This window comes from Suricata suricatta, chromosome X (genome assembly GCF_006229205.1).
Source record: "Suricata suricatta isolate VVHF042 chromosome X, meerkat_22Aug2017_6uvM2_HiC, whole genome shotgun sequence".
NCBI classification, from domain to species: Eukaryota; Metazoa; Chordata; class Mammalia; order Carnivora; family Herpestidae; genus Suricata; species Suricata suricatta.
This window is the reverse complement of record NC_043717.1, coordinates 51,175,953-51,193,689: the sequence shown is the minus strand read 5'-3', so window position 1 is coordinate 51,193,689 and position 17,737 is coordinate 51,175,953. Positions and strand designations below refer to the sequence as shown.

General features: G+C 44.4%; 1 protein-coding gene across 1 annotated transcript; it reads right to left on the bottom strand.

Moving 5' to 3' along the window:
- Positions 1–2,799: 2,799 nt before the first annotated feature.
- Positions 2,800–17,737, bottom strand: ARR3 (arrestin 3). The gene is made up of 18 exons (XM_029929660.1): positions 17,654–17,737; positions 17,391–17,471; positions 15,450–15,481; positions 15,138–15,168; positions 14,710–14,770; positions 14,469–14,513; positions 8,143–8,342; positions 7,959–8,018; positions 7,707–7,774; positions 6,920–7,055; positions 6,669–6,753; positions 6,335–6,407; positions 5,800–5,937; positions 4,196–4,279; positions 3,916–3,939; positions 3,692–3,744; positions 3,422–3,431; positions 2,800–2,898 (listed from the first exon to the last, which is right to left on the bottom strand). The coding sequence occupies exons 1-18, from the start codon at positions 17,735–17,737 to the stop codon at positions 2,802–2,804; spliced, it is 1,362 nt and encodes a 453-aa protein (XP_029785520.1). The 3' UTR covers positions 2,800–2,801.

Genomic DNA, 17,737 nt, shown 5'->3' with positions numbered 1-17,737 from the left:
TAACTATTCCTGGGGCAGCTTCTAGGAGATCCAGAAGAGGAATTCTGATCTTCTGTCTGTCTCTCTCTCTCTCTTTCCCTCTCCCTCTCCCTCTCCCTCTCCCTCTCCCTCTCGGGAGGGAGAGAGGGGGTAGCAGCCGGGGGAGTGCAGCGCAAGTATTATAAAGGGAAATGGGTATTACATATTTCACATTGTGACCAGTCTTGGCACTGGTTTCAAACATCCCACTGAGGTCCCTGGATTTTTCTTTCCTGTTATCTGTAGACACTTGTCTGGACAAATGAGAAATGATATAAGGGACCAGATAGCGTGGTAAGTGGTAAATCAAAGCAGATAGGGATAGATCCTTCTGAGCTGTAATGATGCCTCCTCAGGGCAGGAACCATAGAAGCCCTGAACCTATCACCTTTCTGTTCCCTGAAACTTATGTAATTCCTTCCATGTCAGTACAGCACAGTAGACCTTCCCCATAGAGATGGAGCCCTAGGTGTGGCAGAGTTGTTGTTCAGATCAATGTTACTCACTAACACGATGATGATGTCATCACCTCTTTCTGCCCATACATCTTGAGTCCACCTAGGTGCCTCCTTTGACGTCTACCAGACTGTTGCAGAGAGTTGAAACATTTAGTAGAGGTTTAGAGAGAATAACGTTCTTGCCCTTCCACTCTGCTAGTTTTAACAGCCTTCCTATTGTTTCCCTCAATCCCTTTTTCAAATAAAACATGGCATAAGACTAACTTGTGATGTCCTAGACAGCCACCATTATAGTCGAATCATGTATGTAGCTAGGAATTTAGGCTTCAAAAGCTTTCCTGGCCAGCTGTGTCACATGACAGCAGCTGAAACTGCATAAGAAAATGATTAGAGAGGCATCTGTGTGGCTCAGGTCATGATCTCATGGTTTGTAGGTTCGAGCGCCACATCAGCCTCTGTGCTGACGGCTAGCTCAGAGCCTGGAGCCTGCTTCAGATTCTGTATCTCTCTCTCTCTCTCTCACACACACACCCTCCCCTGCTCGCACTGTCTCTCTCTCTCAAAAATAAAAATTAAAAAAAAAATTAGAAAGGAAAGACACTTGCCTTTAAAAGGTTAGAACTTAATAAAGGCAAAATAAAAAGCCGAGGGAACCAAGTCCCTTAAAGCTGGCTGCTATGGCCACAAACCAAGTGGCCTACCATCCTTGCACAGGTCCAGTCTCAATATACTGTTTTGATTAAGGAAGGTCCTATAGAGCAGCAGATTTAAGTATTCAAAGCCTCTTGTACTTTGTGTTACAGGTGGAGATTAGATGAAGGCAGACAAAACAAGAAACAAAGCAGGGTTTGGTAATTTGGGGAATCTTAATATTTTTCTTCCCCTTCTTTTTTTTAAAGTTTTTTTTTGAGAGAGAGAGAGGGACAGACAGAGTGAGTGGGAGAGGGGCAGAGAGAATCCCAAGCAGGTTTTGAGCTGTCAGTGCAGAGCCAGATGTGGGGCTCGAACCCACAAACCAGGAGATCGTGATCTGAGCCGAAGTCAAGAGCAGTATGATTAACCAACTAAGCCACACAGGTGCCCTTTGTCTTCCCCTTCTTTATCCACAGATAATCTAGACTGGTGATATCCTACTATTAGGAATAGGGCTAAGAGGTTGAGGTATGTGATATGAGAGTAAATGTTCACTATTTGGTCCTCCCAAGTACATGATCTTGGACAGGAAATCAATTCCAATGATTGCCTGCAAATGAGAGTCAGATACTCCATCCCTCCTCTACTTCCAATACCAGAGAGTCTCAGAACCAGAAGTGGAGAATGGCTCTTGAGAAGATTGTCCTTACTCAGCTTCTCAACACTTACAATAGATAGCTTTGAGCTAGGTGAGCTAGCTGGGGAGCGGGCAAAAATGGACTGTGTGAGGGCACCTGGGTGGCTCAGCTGGTTAGGCATCCAACTTCAGCTCAGGGCATGATCTCACAGTTTGTGGGTTCAAGCTCCACATCGGGCTCTACTGACAGCTCAGAACCTGTAGCCTGCTTCTGATTCTGTGTCTCCCTCTCTCTGCCCCTCCCCCACTTGCACTCTGTCTCTCAAAAATAAATAAACATTAAAAAAATGTATTGTGTGATGCCTTGGTGGTGGGCTCGCCTGGCAGGCGCAGTTGCTGCATATAGTATGTGCCCAGGGTTTATGAGCGGTATCCTCCCCAGTGTGAGGTAGGTAAGTAGGCCAACCATCACCCTGAGTGAGGAGGAGGAAATTGGTTCCCCTGAGTCTCCCCCCATGCTCCATACAGTACTGTCACACCTTCCAGTCTCCAAAGCCCAACCCAGATACTCCCTCCCTGCTCTGCTCCCCCAGATTTGTGCAGAGACCATCTTGATTTCCAGGAGAAGCCTCTGGCTTCTCTGTTGGCCTCGCGTGTGAGGGTGGTGAGAGATCACACAGAGCCCTCTGTCCAGCTGTTACTGGTCGCCTGAGGTGCAGCCCTGGGCCTGGGAGCGTGGCCACGCCCCCTCAGGCTCCGCCCACGGCTCTTGGGGCTCCTGGAGCGGTAGGTGATCATCAGCGTGAGGTGGTGGGGCGCTGTAGTGGTGGGGTAAGGGTAGAGATGGCCAGGGCCCGGAGGGTGGTCCTTTTTGGGGAAAAGCGCATGCTGCAGAGTAACTAATCACCAACAGGGGCAGAAAGTGCTGTTCTCTGTAGTGCTGTTACCCTCGCGGAGAAAGAAATACCAAAGAGATCACCAGGCATGTCTTGGACAAGCTGATTTATTAGAGCGTTACAGTATGGCTCCCACACAGAGTCACCAGAGCGTGGTGCTCAGCTTCCCTCATCCCCCTCCGCCGCCAAAGCCTCCTGGCTCTCCTCCCCATGGTGCTTCTGACGAGTGAACTCCTCTATGACTATGTCCTCAGAGCTTGCAAAGCAGCAGAATGGAATGGAGGGTTAGAAACAACTTTCCGGGCACCGTCCACGTTCACTCCCATTTCGTGATCCCTTCCCTGATTCCCAGCTCAGATCCTCAGCCCCCTCTCCGTAGCTAACCCCTCAACCTATCTACCACTCTGGCATGTTTCCCTCAGCTCCCTCCCCGACCTCTCAAACACAAAAGTCCCTCCTCACCCACCCTCTAGAGCGCTGGTGGGGAAATGAGAATGGAGAGTGGGAAGGAAGGAAGGAAGGGATTGAAGAAGTAAGGGCGAGGGGGTGGGGGAGGAAAAAAAAAAAGGAAGGGATGAGGGGGGATGGATGATTCTAAGAACAGGGGGTGGAGGGCATATGAAAAGCACTGAACTATGACACAAGCTAAGCCATATGTTTCCACTGAACAGTATTGAAAGCGACACTCCAGCGAAGCTTTTTAACAATTCCATTGCTATAAAATGGAGGGTTGCAATGGGGAAAAGGGGATGGGGCTCCCAGGCCTCACATTTCCTTACCTAGCAGCCTCTGTAGCAAGCATGGAGAGGGAAGGAGAAAATGGAGCTGAAGCTGATGTGGGGCTCTTCAGTTGAGTGAAGAAATGTCTTGTTTATCTTCCCCCTCCCTTTTTAACCCTCTTCTCCCTACCTCCCCAACACACATACACACTAAAAACCAAGGAACCCAACCTGCCTATTGCTATACGGTCTCTACCCAAGCTGCCAGTACTTGATTCAAGAGATCAGAACTACTGGGTCCCCAACACTCAGGACCACCTGGTCACTCACCATGTGATGGCTTTGGATGCATCAGGATCAGGGGCAGCTCCACACCAACATCGCTGCGAGGATTCCAAGGGAGAGTTTCTGATCTTCCTCAAAGCCACTCCCTGAACCTCCCTCCCTCAGTTTTCTGATCCTGGGATGTCCTCAGACTCTCCCTTGGCACTCTTTTAGTCTCCCATTCTTGACCCAGGCACTTCTCTCCACAGCTTCCCCATAGCATCTCTTACCTGGTGATGAGGTCGCCTAGGATGCTAAGGGTAGAATGACACCCTAAAATTAGCAGCTGGAAATGGAAAGTGGCAACCTAGTTTTACTGGAGGATAAGGGATCAGAAGGCCAACCCAGCCACAGAATGGGCTTCCTCCAGAAGGGAAGGTGGCTTGCTCACTGAGCTCACGGGTTTGGGAAACTGGTCTGGGCAACAGTTTGATTGGGTCAGTCCACCTGGGAGGAAACCAAAAGTGGCTCCCCAGCCCCTGCCCAGACAGACCCTGATCCCTTACTCACCCTCCACCAGACACCATCAGGTTGACTCTCACTTTGTAGGACACCAGGATCCCCAGGAGCTCCTTGTTCATTCCAGGCTGAAGACTGGAGGTGGTAGTAGTCATTGTTGTGTGTTTGTTAAGGCGGGGAGTAATTCATTCAGTCTCTCAGTCCCTTCCTGTGCACCTTTTCTAACAGGCCTCCCATGCTCTAATCTCTCCTACTCATTGAAATCACATGTCTGCTCCTAACATCTGGTTTTACCATCTCACCCTCTGCTCAAGAGCCTACCTCTCTGAATATAAACTACTCTCTGCTTGGCTTCCATGACCCTTAACAAACTGGCCCCACTCAGCCTCTTTAACCTTTTCTGCCCTAACTTCCTAACACCTGGGATACAGCCTAAGCAGACCCATCCTCTCTCCATGTTCAGAACATGCCATGCAGATTCCCACCTCTCTGGCCTTTGCCCATGCTGTGCTCCAAATCTGGAATGCTCTTTCCTTCCTCTGTTGCTATCTAGATCCTACACATGCCTCAATGTCTAGCTCATTCAATCTAATCCAGGAAGCCCACTCCAGCTATGCTGGCTTCTTTCAACTTCTGTTGAATTTCTAATCTGAAACACGTGTACTATCATTTAATCTTTTGATTGCTTTTGCATTCCTCTTTGTTCCCCATCTAGGCCATAAATTGACTGAAGGCAGAGAGTGTCTAAAGCTTCTTTATATCCTCCCACATTGCTTAGCATAGGAATGAGCATGTAACAGGTACTCAATGAAAACTCACTGATTGGAAAATAAGACACAGAAAACTGTATGATATTGGGAAAGTCTCTTCATAGCTCTGGAAAACTGATCCTTTATCTATAAAATAATGCTGTTTGGACATTTTCTAAGGGTTGTTCTAGCAATGACAATCTATAGCTACAAGACTGATAAGGCATGGAGGGGGGTGGGGACAATGAACACTTGTCATATGGTGGCAGATGGTTTTTGGTGGGAGACACATATAACACTATGGCTTCCAAAGGTATAGGGCCAAATGAATGATTGGATATAATTCTATCAATTCCTATTATACCATTCTCCTTCTTCGGCCCTTTTCCTCCTCCATTTCTCAGCTCCCAGTCTTTTCACTCCATTTCTGTCTTCACTAGAGAGTAGCTACTCTAGAGATCACAGTGCTAGAGCCAGATGACATGGGGTAGAATCCTTTCCACTTATTAGCTGTGAAAACTTGGACAAGTCCTTTCATCTCTCTGAGCCTCAGAGTCCTTAAGTGTAAAATGGAGTAATAGCACATATCCAGCCTACTTTAATGGAATTCTTACAAAGATATACTATATATATATATATATATATGAAATATTAGATAATGCAAGGAATTTTCCTCTCCACTTTTTCCTTCTTGCTGTCTGTGACCTAAGCCTGGCATTGGTCCTGTTGGCATGATTTAGCTTACTCTTGGCCCTCAGGCCTGCAGGGATCTCTGAACACTGGCCTAGAACCACTTGAAAAGAAATAGGTAGGCTTCATTGCAGGTGAAACCTCAAAACTGTATACATGGCATGCAGAATGGGTTACAGATAGAAAATGGAGGCTGGGAATTACATTTGAGCTTACATTGTGCTAGAGGCCAGATTGGTATCACCATGCTTGAGTTTGCCATCCAGTGCCAGGCCCTGTTTCTGGCAATTGGTAGCCAAGAGTGGGGTTACTGCAAAGCTCTTAGAGAAGTTGGAGTTAGCAGCTATAGTCTCCCTTTAAAAGGAGAAGAAGAAAAGAACTTAGGCTAGGCTTGCCAATTACATGTACTTTCATTCCCAAGAGTATCTTGTACAATTCCCCAAACATACTGCAGTATCCAGGAGAGCTGGCATGACTGACTGTGGGGAGTGCAAACAATTTGCTCTGGTAGAAAACCCTTATGCTGTTGACCTCTCTCAGCATTTTGATGGTCCTATTATGGGTATCCTCCCACTAGTTCTCCTGGGAATCCCTCCCTTTCTCTACATCAGCCCTCATGTTGATCTTCCTCAGTCCTGGGCTCTTACCCTCTTCCTTCTTTCCCCAACCCACTTTTCTGCTTCCAGTCCCTGACCCTTTTCCCACCAACCCACCCCTTGGCTCTCTGACCCCAGCCCCAGCGCCAGCTCACGTGAACTCCTGAATGAACACGGTCTTGGTGTACTTGTCTAGGGAATACAGGACAACATCTGTGATCTGGTCAACTGAACAGCCAGGAAAAGCACATGACTATAATCAGTTAGTCATCCTCAAGGTCCCAACTCACCACCCTCAGATGTGACCTTTTATATGGGTTCACTATGCATGAGGTACTAAGATATGCTTGTGGACAAAGCTATGTATTTTGATAAGCCTGCATTAAAGGGAAAGTCTAGATGAATGCAGTCTGGGTAGGTGAGGCAGGATTTTGGAAAAAGACCTGTGGACTAGGGACCAGGTGCAGAGGGATAGGAAAAGAAAGTCACCTGAAATCTTGATTTTTTTGATGACCTTGTTGGTGCAGTTGTTGATAGAAACATTGACAGAGATGGGTTTGCCATGGTAGTGAACCTGGAGCAGGAGGAGAGGCTCATCACAAGGTTGGAGAGAGAACACCCAGATCAAGACCTAGAAATTCACCCTGCCTTCCATCCCTGTCTCCCCAAGTAGGAAATCAGTGAAGAATCAGGTTTCAGACGCTTACAGGGTAAGGGTCAGGAAGTGGGGGGTCACAAACCTCCCTGTCCATCGAGGCCTGGAGTTGTAGGGGTTGAGCTGACAGAAGGAAGTGCCGGATGGTCTGGGCACAGGGACCAGGGCCTGGTTCCAGGGGTGCAAACTGTACTTTCCGAATCACCAGCCGCACAGATTCTCTGAAGAGAAGCCAAGAGGTCAGCCAGAACATCTCCCGACTCAGAGACCTTCATGGCAACCTCATGGCCCAGTCCTGGCTTGGTGTTGGGGTGGGTGGAGGTGCAGTGAAGCTTCCCTCAGAGAATTCCAATAGACCCTCGATGTAGGTGTGTAGACCATTGGTCAGCAAACCATGGCTCACTGGCCAAATCTGGCCTGCTAACTGTTTTTGTATGGCCTAAGGCTGAGAACGGTGATTACATTTTTAAGTGGTTGAAAAAAATCAAAGGATGATAATATTTCATGACATGTGGAAAACATATAAAATTCAGACTTTAGGGTCTATAAATAAAGTATTGGAAGACAGCCCAGCTCATTCATTTACATACTATCTATGGCTGCCTTTTGCACTGCAATAGCAGAGTTGAGTAGTTGCAACAGAAACTATAGGGCTCACAAAGTCTAAATATTTATTTTTTAGCCCTTTACAGAAAAGTCAGCTGACTGCCCTGGAGCAAAGAAGAGAAGTCAGAGGGGTATCAGAGCTGGACATTTGAGTTGGTGGCAATGGCGCTATGGAGATTAGAAGTCGGGCTGTTTCTGTCCTGAGATCCAGATCTGTTTCCTGGCACAGGCGGGAGGCAGGGACTCTAGAGAGGACCAAAGACTACCTCTTGGAGATTTTCTCCTCCAGGTTTTCAGCACAGAAGCTCTTCACTTCAAAGTCAATCCCACAGGCCTGTAAAGGGGCAGGGGCCAAGAGAACGCATTTCCAACACTGCCTATCCTTTTCTCTTGGGTCTATAAAGAAATGCCTGACCCCATCCCTTAGCTGTCCCTTTCTCCACTCTTGTTCATTTGTCTCTCTGTCCTGCCTCCTAACACTGACTACTTATCCCTCTTTCTCAGAACCCAGAACTCACCTTTCCCGCATCTTCGGGACCTGGCTGCAGTGTCACTGAACAGGGAAGGTTAACAACCATCTAGGGGATAGGAAGGAGGTCAGCAAACAGAAGAAATAGGGACCCCTACTTCTTTTGTTTTCCTTCTTTAGTTTCCTCTCTTCACATTCCCCGGAAACCTTGCCCAGGACGTGGGGGCCAGTACCTGCAGGGTAAAGGGGTAGGCATTGTCCCCCAACTTTTGCAGCAGTCGCTCCTGTAGGACTGTGAGGGGCCCCTGAGGGCTGGTGGGCTCAGGTGGGAACACTTGCTGCACCTGTACATACAGATCTTTGCGGAACGTCAGACCGATCACATCCAAGTCATCATGGCCATAGCGAAAGGCACATGTCAACATGACAAACACTGCAGGCAAAGGAGGAGAAGAGAGTGACCTGTCATGCTTGAGGGAGAAGGAAGTTCTTAAATGATTCGTAGGAAGACATGGACAGACAATGTAATATGATTGAAACGATATGGCCATGAAGAAAAGGATGAATATATTTGACTACAGTAAATTTTCAACCTTCTTTACATTAAGAGTCTTTATAAACACTGAAACAAGCAAAAGCCTGGGAGAAAAATATTTGCAACATATATAGTAGATAAAAGTTTAGCATTCCTAACCTGAAACTAATGTAACACTGTAGGTCAACTATACTTCAGTAAAACACTTAACATTTGTGATAACATAAAGAACTCCCACAAACTAATAATTTTTAAAAATCCAAATATAAGAGTGTGAAAAGAATATGAATAGGCTCTTCAGAGAAGCACAAAATAGAATGGCCAATAAGACAGGAAAACATGTCCAGTCTCATCAGTAATCAGATAAATGCAAACTAAAACCGCAATAAGCTAACATTGCAGTTATCACATCAAACTGTGAAATATTTTTTAACTCTGCTAATATGAAGTGTTGGTGAACAAGTAGAGCAAAAGGAGGTCATTGCACACTGCTAGTGTGAGGGTATATTAGTACAACCACTTTGGAAAACTGGCAGTATCCAGTAAGACTCAATCTGCTTGTATATTATGGCCTAAGAAGAATTTAGAGGAACTCTTGCTTGTGTTTATGAGGAGATACATATGAGAATGTATTTGCATCAATATTTGCCAGAGCATAAAATTGGAAATAATTTCAATATCTATCAGTCAATCAGTGAAAGAATGATCAATACAGTTATGGTATATTCCTATAATAGAATGCTAAGCTGAGCTTAAAATAAGTGAACCAATACTTCATGTATTTACATGGTTAGCCCTCTGGGCGCCTGGGTGGCTCAGTCGGTTAAGCTTCCAACTTGGGCTTAGGGCATGATCACAAGGTTTGTGAGTTCGAATGCCACGTTGGGGTTTGTGCTGACAGCTTCGAACCTGGACCCTCCTTCAGATTCTGTCTCTCCGTCTCTCTGCCCCTCCCATGCTCATGCTCTGTGTCCTTCTGTCTCTCAATGATAAATAAAAACGTTAAACTGTATTAACATGGTTAAGTCTCAAAAATTATTGAGTAAAAAGAAAACTAGCTTCAGAATGATCTGCATAATCTGATACTGTATATATAAAGTTTAAAAGCATGTAGAACAATCCAGCAATACCAGAGTTGTTCACAGATACATAACTATTAAGTAGAAGTATAGAAATACCAGAGGGATAATAAACACCAAGTTTGGGATAATGGTTCCCAGGAGTGGGGGCCGGGAGAGAGGGAGGAGAGGAGAATGGGATTAAAGAAGGACACATGGGAGACCAGTTTGTTTCTGTAGTTCTTTTTTAAAGCGAGGTGGTGGGTACAGGGTATTTATTACATAATTCTCTAGGGTCAGACTATCTGGGCTTGAATATGACTTGCACAAATCCCTTGAGTTCTCTGAGCCTCAGTTATTTCACCTGTCAATAACAAGATTGCACTACGTTCTCCATATGTTATTTAGACTTCACAACAACCTTCTGAGGTATTATTATCTCCACTTTACAGGTAGAGACGATGAACTCAGAGCCCTTAAGTGACAGCCTGGGATTTCAATCCAGGCCTTGTAACTCCAAAGCCCACACTTGTGCAGGCCCAACCTGACTCATAGGAGTTAATGTGAGGAGTTGATGTATAAGAAATCCCTTTGGAAACTGTAATTATAGATGTGAATGATGAGGATGATCGTGGGAATATTGGCAGAAATTGAACAGTTACAAGTGAACTCATGCTTTGCAGCTGGTGCCTAAGATTAGGGGCAAAAAGAAAGCTGCTTCAATGAACTAGTGGAATGTGGGATGAGGTACAGAAGGCTACCTGTCCAAGGACAGAGTGACAGAGACCGAGGGAAGGAAAGAAGTAGAACTGAGGACTTCTATCAGGAGTCCTGACCCAAAGGAAAGAAAACTACCAACAGCCACACACTAGTAGAAAGCAACTTATTTTAGTATTTTTAAGAGATCAAAGTATCTACTGAACAGCCAGATTATCTGCTTTTAAGCACAAGGAAAGGGAATCTATATTCAAAAGATACAATGAGGACTGAGAGTAATGATAATGGTAGTGTTTATAGGGACTGGGGCAATGGGCAGCCTCATATACTGCAGGAGGGAGAGTCAATTAATACAATCACTTTGGAAGGCAGTTTGGCAATAGAAAGATTTTCTTTAAAATTTTTATTTATTTTTGAGAGACAAAGCATGAATGGGGGAGGAGCAGAGAGAGAGAGGGAGACACAGAATCTGAAGCAGGCCCCAGGCTCTGAGCTGGCAGCACAGAGCCTGATGTGGTGCTCGAACCCAATGAGCTGTGAGATCATGACCTGAGCCAAAGTCAGATGCTTAACCAACTGCGCCACCCAGGCGCCCCAGTAATAGAAAGCTTTAAGTGTCTGAATGCCCTTTGGCCATTCTTTTCTTCTCTAGGCAATTAGTCTAAAATGATTGGACCAGTATGAAAGACATACATATATTTGTGAATACACACACACACACACACACACACACACACACAGTTTGTATTTTACAGGATTGATTACAATAGCAAAAACCGTCCAATGATTGAAGGTTGGCTAAATATATTGTGGTACCCCCCATGCAATATACTGATATGCAATATATTGACATAAGTGAAAAAAATTAGAAATTTATTATTTATAATATAGTCTATTAAATAAAAATATAGCTATTTTTTCATGGAAACTATGAATAAATAGAAGCCAAAATATTATTAGTGATTAGCTTTGAGTCATAGGATTGTAGTCTCTTTCTCTTTCATCTGTACTTTCTAATTTTTCTACAATAGAGACACTCTTAACAATTTTCAAAAGATACGATAAATTCCCCCTTGGTTGTCAATTACAGCCAATTAAAGAGGGAGAGAAAGTGGAGCACCTGAGTGGCTCCGTTGGTTAACCATCCAACTTCAGCTCAGGTCATGATCTTGCGATTCGTGGGTTCAAGCCCTGCGTTGGGCTCTGTGTTGACAGCTCGAAGCCCGGAGCCTGCTTCAGATTCTGTGTCTCCCTCTCTCTCTCTGCTCCTCCCCCTCTCTCAAAAATAAACATTAAAAATTTTTAAAAAGAGGGGAGAAAGGAAAGGAAAAAAAGAAAAAAAAAGAAAGGAAAAAAGGCAGAGAAAATGAGAAGGAGAGGAAAAGAGGTGACTGGAAGGAAGCATTGGGAGGGAGGAAATAAAGGAGATGAGGAAGAAGACAGAAAAAGATCAGGCGGGGTGAGGCAGGTATGTTGGTAGTAGCCCCTGAGGTAAGGGTGGTAAGTAGATGAATTGTTGTTGGCACATCCACCTGTTTGCAAGTGGGGAGGGCATAACCCCACCCTTCATGGTTCTTCAATGGTTTAGGATCATCCTTTTTTTGGTGCTACAAAAGAGCTTGTTTTCACTTTTAAGAGTTCAACGTCTATTCTAAAGTTACTTATATTTGGGCTTGTTACACAAATAATACATACTATGTGAAAATCAGAAAATACAACCAAAAAAAATCAAAGCTCTGCCATCATACATTATATTCTAGAGATAACTGCTGTTAATATCTCTTGCACTTGTGGGGTGCCTGGTGGTTCAGTCAGTAGAGTGTCTGACTTCTGCTCAGGTTGTCATCTCATGGTTTGTGGGTTCAAGCCCTATGTCAGAGTCTGTGCTGACAGTTCAGACCCTGGAGCCTGCTTTGGATTCTGTGTCTCCTTCTGTCTCTGCTTCTCCCCTGTTTGCACTCTGTCTCTCTGTCTCTCTGTCTGTCTGTCTCTCTCTCAAAAATAGAAAAAAATAAAAAATAAAAAAAATCTCTTGCACTTGCTTCCCAACTTTGTTTCTATAATTAAACATAAGAGTACCTTAGATATTTATGACTTCTTCCTCATTGCCGTTTAGAAATTGATCTTTTTATTTGAGATCATTGTGGATTCACATGCAGTTTTAAGAAATAATACAGAGAGATCCAAGATAGATTTTTGTTAAACAACACATCTTTGACACAAGCACATATACTGCTCTACCACTGGCCTCTATCACTCAGTAGTATAGTGTTAGCATGTTTTACATCAACAAATGGAACTTGATAGAAAAAACCTTTAGAAGATATGGCGCAAATATGGGGCACCTGGATGGCTCAGTCGATTAAACATCCGACTCTTGATTTCAGCTCAGGTGATGATCTCACGATCTCCTGGGTTTGAGCCCCACGTCGGGCTCTGTGCTGACCCTGCAGAGCCTGCTTGGGATTTTCTCTCTATATATCTATCTCTCAGCCCCTCCCCAGCTCTGTCTCTCTCAAAATGAATAAATAAACTTAAAAATTATTTAAAAAAGAAAATATGATGCAAATAAAATTATCTTCATAAAAGTACCAAAACATATAAAATAGTTAAGGAACGAACTTAAGAAATATACACAGCTTGGCGCCTCGGTGGCTCAGCCAGTTGGGCTTCTGACTTTGGCTCAGGTCATGATCTCACAGTTGGTGAGTTCGAGCCCTGTGTCAGACTATGTGCTAACAGCTTGGAGCCTGGAGCCAGCTTTGGATTCTGTGTCTCCCTCCTTCTCTCTCTCTCTCTCTCTCTCTCTCTGCTCCTCCCCCGCTTGTGCTCTCTCTCAGAAATGAATAAACAGTAAAAAAAAAAAACAAGAAATATACACAACTGAAATGAATAATAATATAAAACTCTACTAAGGGACATAAAAATGATGCAAATAAAAGGAAAAAAACACATCTTATTTCTGGATCAACATGTATTTTTTAAATTAAATATTTCTTCCTGTAAGTTATTTTGAAGATGTGCTAGGAATGTGAAAAATGATTTAGGTTTTAGAAATACAGAGTAATTGAGAGTCTTAAACAAGTTGGTTAATTTACTGGCTAGTTTCCAGAATTCCTGATATTTAAAACTGGCTGGACTACTTATCCACACTGTTTGTTTGTTTGTTTATGATGTTTATTTATTTTCAAGGGAGTGAGCCAGTAAGGGGAGGCACAGAGAGAGACAGAGAATCCTTAGCAGGCTCCGTCCACACTGTCAGCGCAGAGCCCAATGTGGGGGCTCACACTCACAAACCCTGAGAGCTGAAATCAAGAATCAGATGCCTAACTGACTCAGCCACCCAGTTGCCCCATCTCACAATATCTTAAAGGTTATGTTTGAACTGGTATTCATCAATTTGTTCTGCGCCATTTTCAAGTCAAATCCAATTTTCCATCTCATTGGATCAAAGAGCAAAAATTATTTTAAGAAGAAGTGAAAAAATATTTCAATGTAATCTTGATCTATAGTACTGTGCCCATGGTAATGTCACTTGTAACTTGCTAGATATATTGTTTCCTTTGTTTCTTGGGATTTTTTTTTATATATACAGAAAGGATAGGGGTTTCAAGGTTGCAAAATGACAATATGAGGGTCATATCCAGCCTAACAAAAAAACATTTTTTGCTCTATCCAGGCCTTTAAAAATCTTTTAGTTAGTTGCCACCATTTGAATATCAGGTAATTTGCATAAAGATATGGATTTCTGGAACACTGGATCTTTCTGTAGCCAGTCTAAGCCCATGTTCAGCTTAGCAATGAAGCAATAGTACCACTGACAATAATAAAATCAGAAGTTTTAGGAAGACACTATTTTAAATCCAGCACACATGTCAATTCTGTGTAATTTTGAAAAATAAGATTTTATTTCTGTCTTAGAAATGCATCTATTTTGAATATTATTTGGGGAAGAGGTACCATCATTTTTTTAGGATTTGGGCCTCTGAAGGTCTTATTCTGAGCTTCGTTTCCATTTCTTTTCCAACAATTAGAAAATTTGGCCGCACTGGGCTAAAATTCCCAGTTGTTAGCCCCTACCAGACAGGGAATTCACAGTTCTAACCACTTTTTGGTTATCTTATACTCCTCTAGACTACTTGTCCAGTCTACTCACTCAGGTTACCTGTCTAGTGTGTGTGACATTTCACATTTCATCCCCAGTTGGGGGTCCCTGGAACATACAAAGGCCAACAGAATTTTTACTTACTCTTTCGACCTTTTAAGTAATCAGGGTCAACCAGGACTACACCATCTGTGTAGAAAAAAAGAGACGGCACCCTAATCAGGAAAAATCCTTAGACTATGAATCAGAATCAATCTCTGAAATAGTTCCTCCAACTTTTCCCTTTAACTGGCCTCATCTGCTGCATGTCCCTTTTTTGTCTTTCTTTTAGTCCCTAGCTCCCATTCCCTTCTTCCAGGATCTTTCCCTTTTTGGACTCACTGACCAATGGGATCCACCATGTCCACATGGTCCACGAAGTCTCGTTTCCCCAGGTAGATGGCAAGCTGTTGTGGAACAATCTTGCATGTTATTCTCGTACTCATCATTTTTGTTCATTTGTTTGTTTTATTTTATTTTTGAGAGAGGGAATGTAAGTCAGGGAGGGGCAGAGAGAGAGAGGGGGACAGAGGATTTGAAGTGGGCTCTGTGCTGACAACAGTGAGTCCGATGTGGAGCCCAAACTCATGAACCGTGAGATCCTGACCTGAGCCAAAGTCAGATGCTCCACAGACTGAGCCACCCAGGCGCCCCCACATAATCATCTTGGAATGGATTCACCTGAAGCCCCCAACTCAAGCACTTGAGACCTAAGGATGTACCCAATTGTCCCTTTTGCCCTCTCCTTTGCCCAGCTAGGCCTGGTTCTCTCACCTTCCCATTGGAGCAGGTCTTCTTATACACCCTATAAAGAAAAAATCAGGAAGAAAATAGAGAGGGTCATTGGGAGAGAAGGGAAGAGAATAAGAGAGAGGAAAGAAAGAGAAGTGGGGAAGAAAAAGGGAAATGTTCCTAGGATTAGAAGAGGCCCAAGGAGCATGAAGTGGTGCAAAGGTGGAGGTAATTAGAGTAGAGTTCAAGCTACACGTTGGGGAAAAGTTGGAGACTCCACTACCCCAAAGGCAAGTACTTGGATTTGGGTAGGGGACAAGTCAAAGAATCAGATAATTAGGAGTTCTTACTTACCTTGACATGTTGGATATGGAGTTGGGCGTTTTCTGAGAAGAGGGAAAGAGGAGCAAGGCTCATTCATTTGGTCCCTATTCTCCTTGCCCTACTCTGGGATACCATCCAGACACACCTAGTATGGTGTAACTGTTCTTCCTTAAATACATGCCTCACCACCATCAAGTGTCTTATATTCTCCCTCCTGCCAAGGTTATTTATTAAACATACTCTCACCCATCCTAGACACGGGTGAGAAAAACTTGTTTTTACAAACTGTTGACTAACCATATTGTCTATTCTCCAGAAACGGCATGGCTTCCAGGAATAGCTGGCGCACTCTTGAGCACCTTTATTGAGAAGGAACTTGTATAGATGGAGGCTCAAGAGAAACCTCCATCCAGACAAGTATGAGGAAAATTGGACTGGATGAGGCTGGATATCACCTAACACCAACAGTAGGTGTCCAGACATGTTTGTTAGATATATGAATGAATGAAAGAATGAATGAATGCAGAAAACATGGATTCTGTCCGCTTTTGTTCCTGCAGTGGATTCTGAGCCTGAGTTCACCTCATGGTGGCCTTAACTCTCAGCTAAGAGAGGAGAAAGGTGTGAGAGAGAAGGGGTTGGTGCCCTCATGCTCTTGGTTGTTGGTGGCAGAAACTTCTATGGAGGTTGAAAGCCTTCCTTGAATCTGTTCATCACTCTCTTAACCCTCTCTCAATTTTCCCATTCTTATCCCCATCCACATCCCCAGGTGCTAGACCTTGGAGTAAGGACCCTTAGAGAGAGGGAGATGTCTGTCTAGTGCTTCTTTTTGATGCATATTTAGTCTGGACTGAGGGGTGAGCTTAGGGGAGATTTCAGAGATCTCTCACAGGCCTTTTCAGCCCAAGTCCCTGCTGGTTGTGTCAAGAAAGGTGCTCCTCAAGTGCTCCTTGATATATTAATGGGGATGCTAAAGGCAAGGGATATGGGACCTAGTACAGGCTAGAAGTAGAGGACTTTGGACTGTTACCTTGGGAGAGAGATGAAGCTCACATCCGTCTCCAGGTCTGGTTGCTATGCTTGCCTCCCCAGCCTCTTATACTTAAGGTCCTTTGAGTATTTAGATTGGTGGGGGTCAGCGAAGAAGAATAGAGTTCTGGGGAGGGCATAAAACACTGCTTTATAAATAGCTCAGGTGGCAAGAATTTGGAAAGCAGATTAAAGACTAAAAGATTAGTGGATAAAGATTAGTGAGTTCTTGCTTCTGGGACAGGGTGGGGGTAGGTGTTGAGTCTCCTGGTGTTAAAGTCAGGGGAGCTTGAGAAGAAGAACTACAGGGCTTTGGCCTTATGAGGCCTTAAACCTGAGGACTGGGATCAAAGGGGGAGTCAGAGGCACTAAAGGAAAAGCATGGTCAGGGATAGAAATAGGAAGACTCGAAATATAGGTCTGTGTGATTCTGAAAGGAGAGTCTTGTGTCACACTTTAGTGTTTCTGTATCTCTTGATCAGCTATTACAGGCCAGACAAAAGCCAAGAGTATGGGAGAGAGTGCCCCTTTGCCAGCCCCACACCACATGAGACGTGGGACTCTTGAATCCTACTGTTTAGAAGCCTTGATTATCCCAGCTTATGTGCACAGCAGGAGTCAATCTCCTGTAAGTTGGGGGTGGTGATTGGGGAGGGGAGGTTGAGGGTACTGAGCTGTGTGTGCACGTGTCTATGAGCCTTGAAATTTTCTTGTTGGAGAAGAAGGTATCAAAGGATTCTTGGTCCAGGGGCAGGTGATCCTGAAAGGATGTTGCATGTGGAGGGAATAGGCAATTGACATCTGTACCACTCCCCACCTAGAGTAAACCTTCCCCCTCAGTTTTTGACTCTCCCCAATCCAACTAAGTCTGTGTTATAGGCTCTAAGCAGCTTCACTTGCCTCGTATGACCACTCATGGAATTAGAGATATTTCTGTCCTACAGCTGCCAGGACTCCCACAGTGGCAGCAGCAATAATAATCGTCCTTTCTTGTCTGTCCTTCTCATAGGGGCCAGGTCCAGGCTTTGTGGACATAGAAAATTAGAGACTGAACCTCCAAGCTTTGGGGATACAAGACCCTACCCTGCCTCTGCCTCCCCACAGAGCTGGCTGACCTTCAGTATGTATCCATAGATGCCAGCCCTCAACCCTCATTCCTCAGCGGATGGCTATGGCTGTGGTTCAGAGGGCTGGGCCTTCCCTACCTCCTGCTCCTTACTATGGCTGCTGGACAGCTGATAGCTGTCCCATATTCCTTTTGTACAGCTAACCGTGTTAGCCGTTGCCAT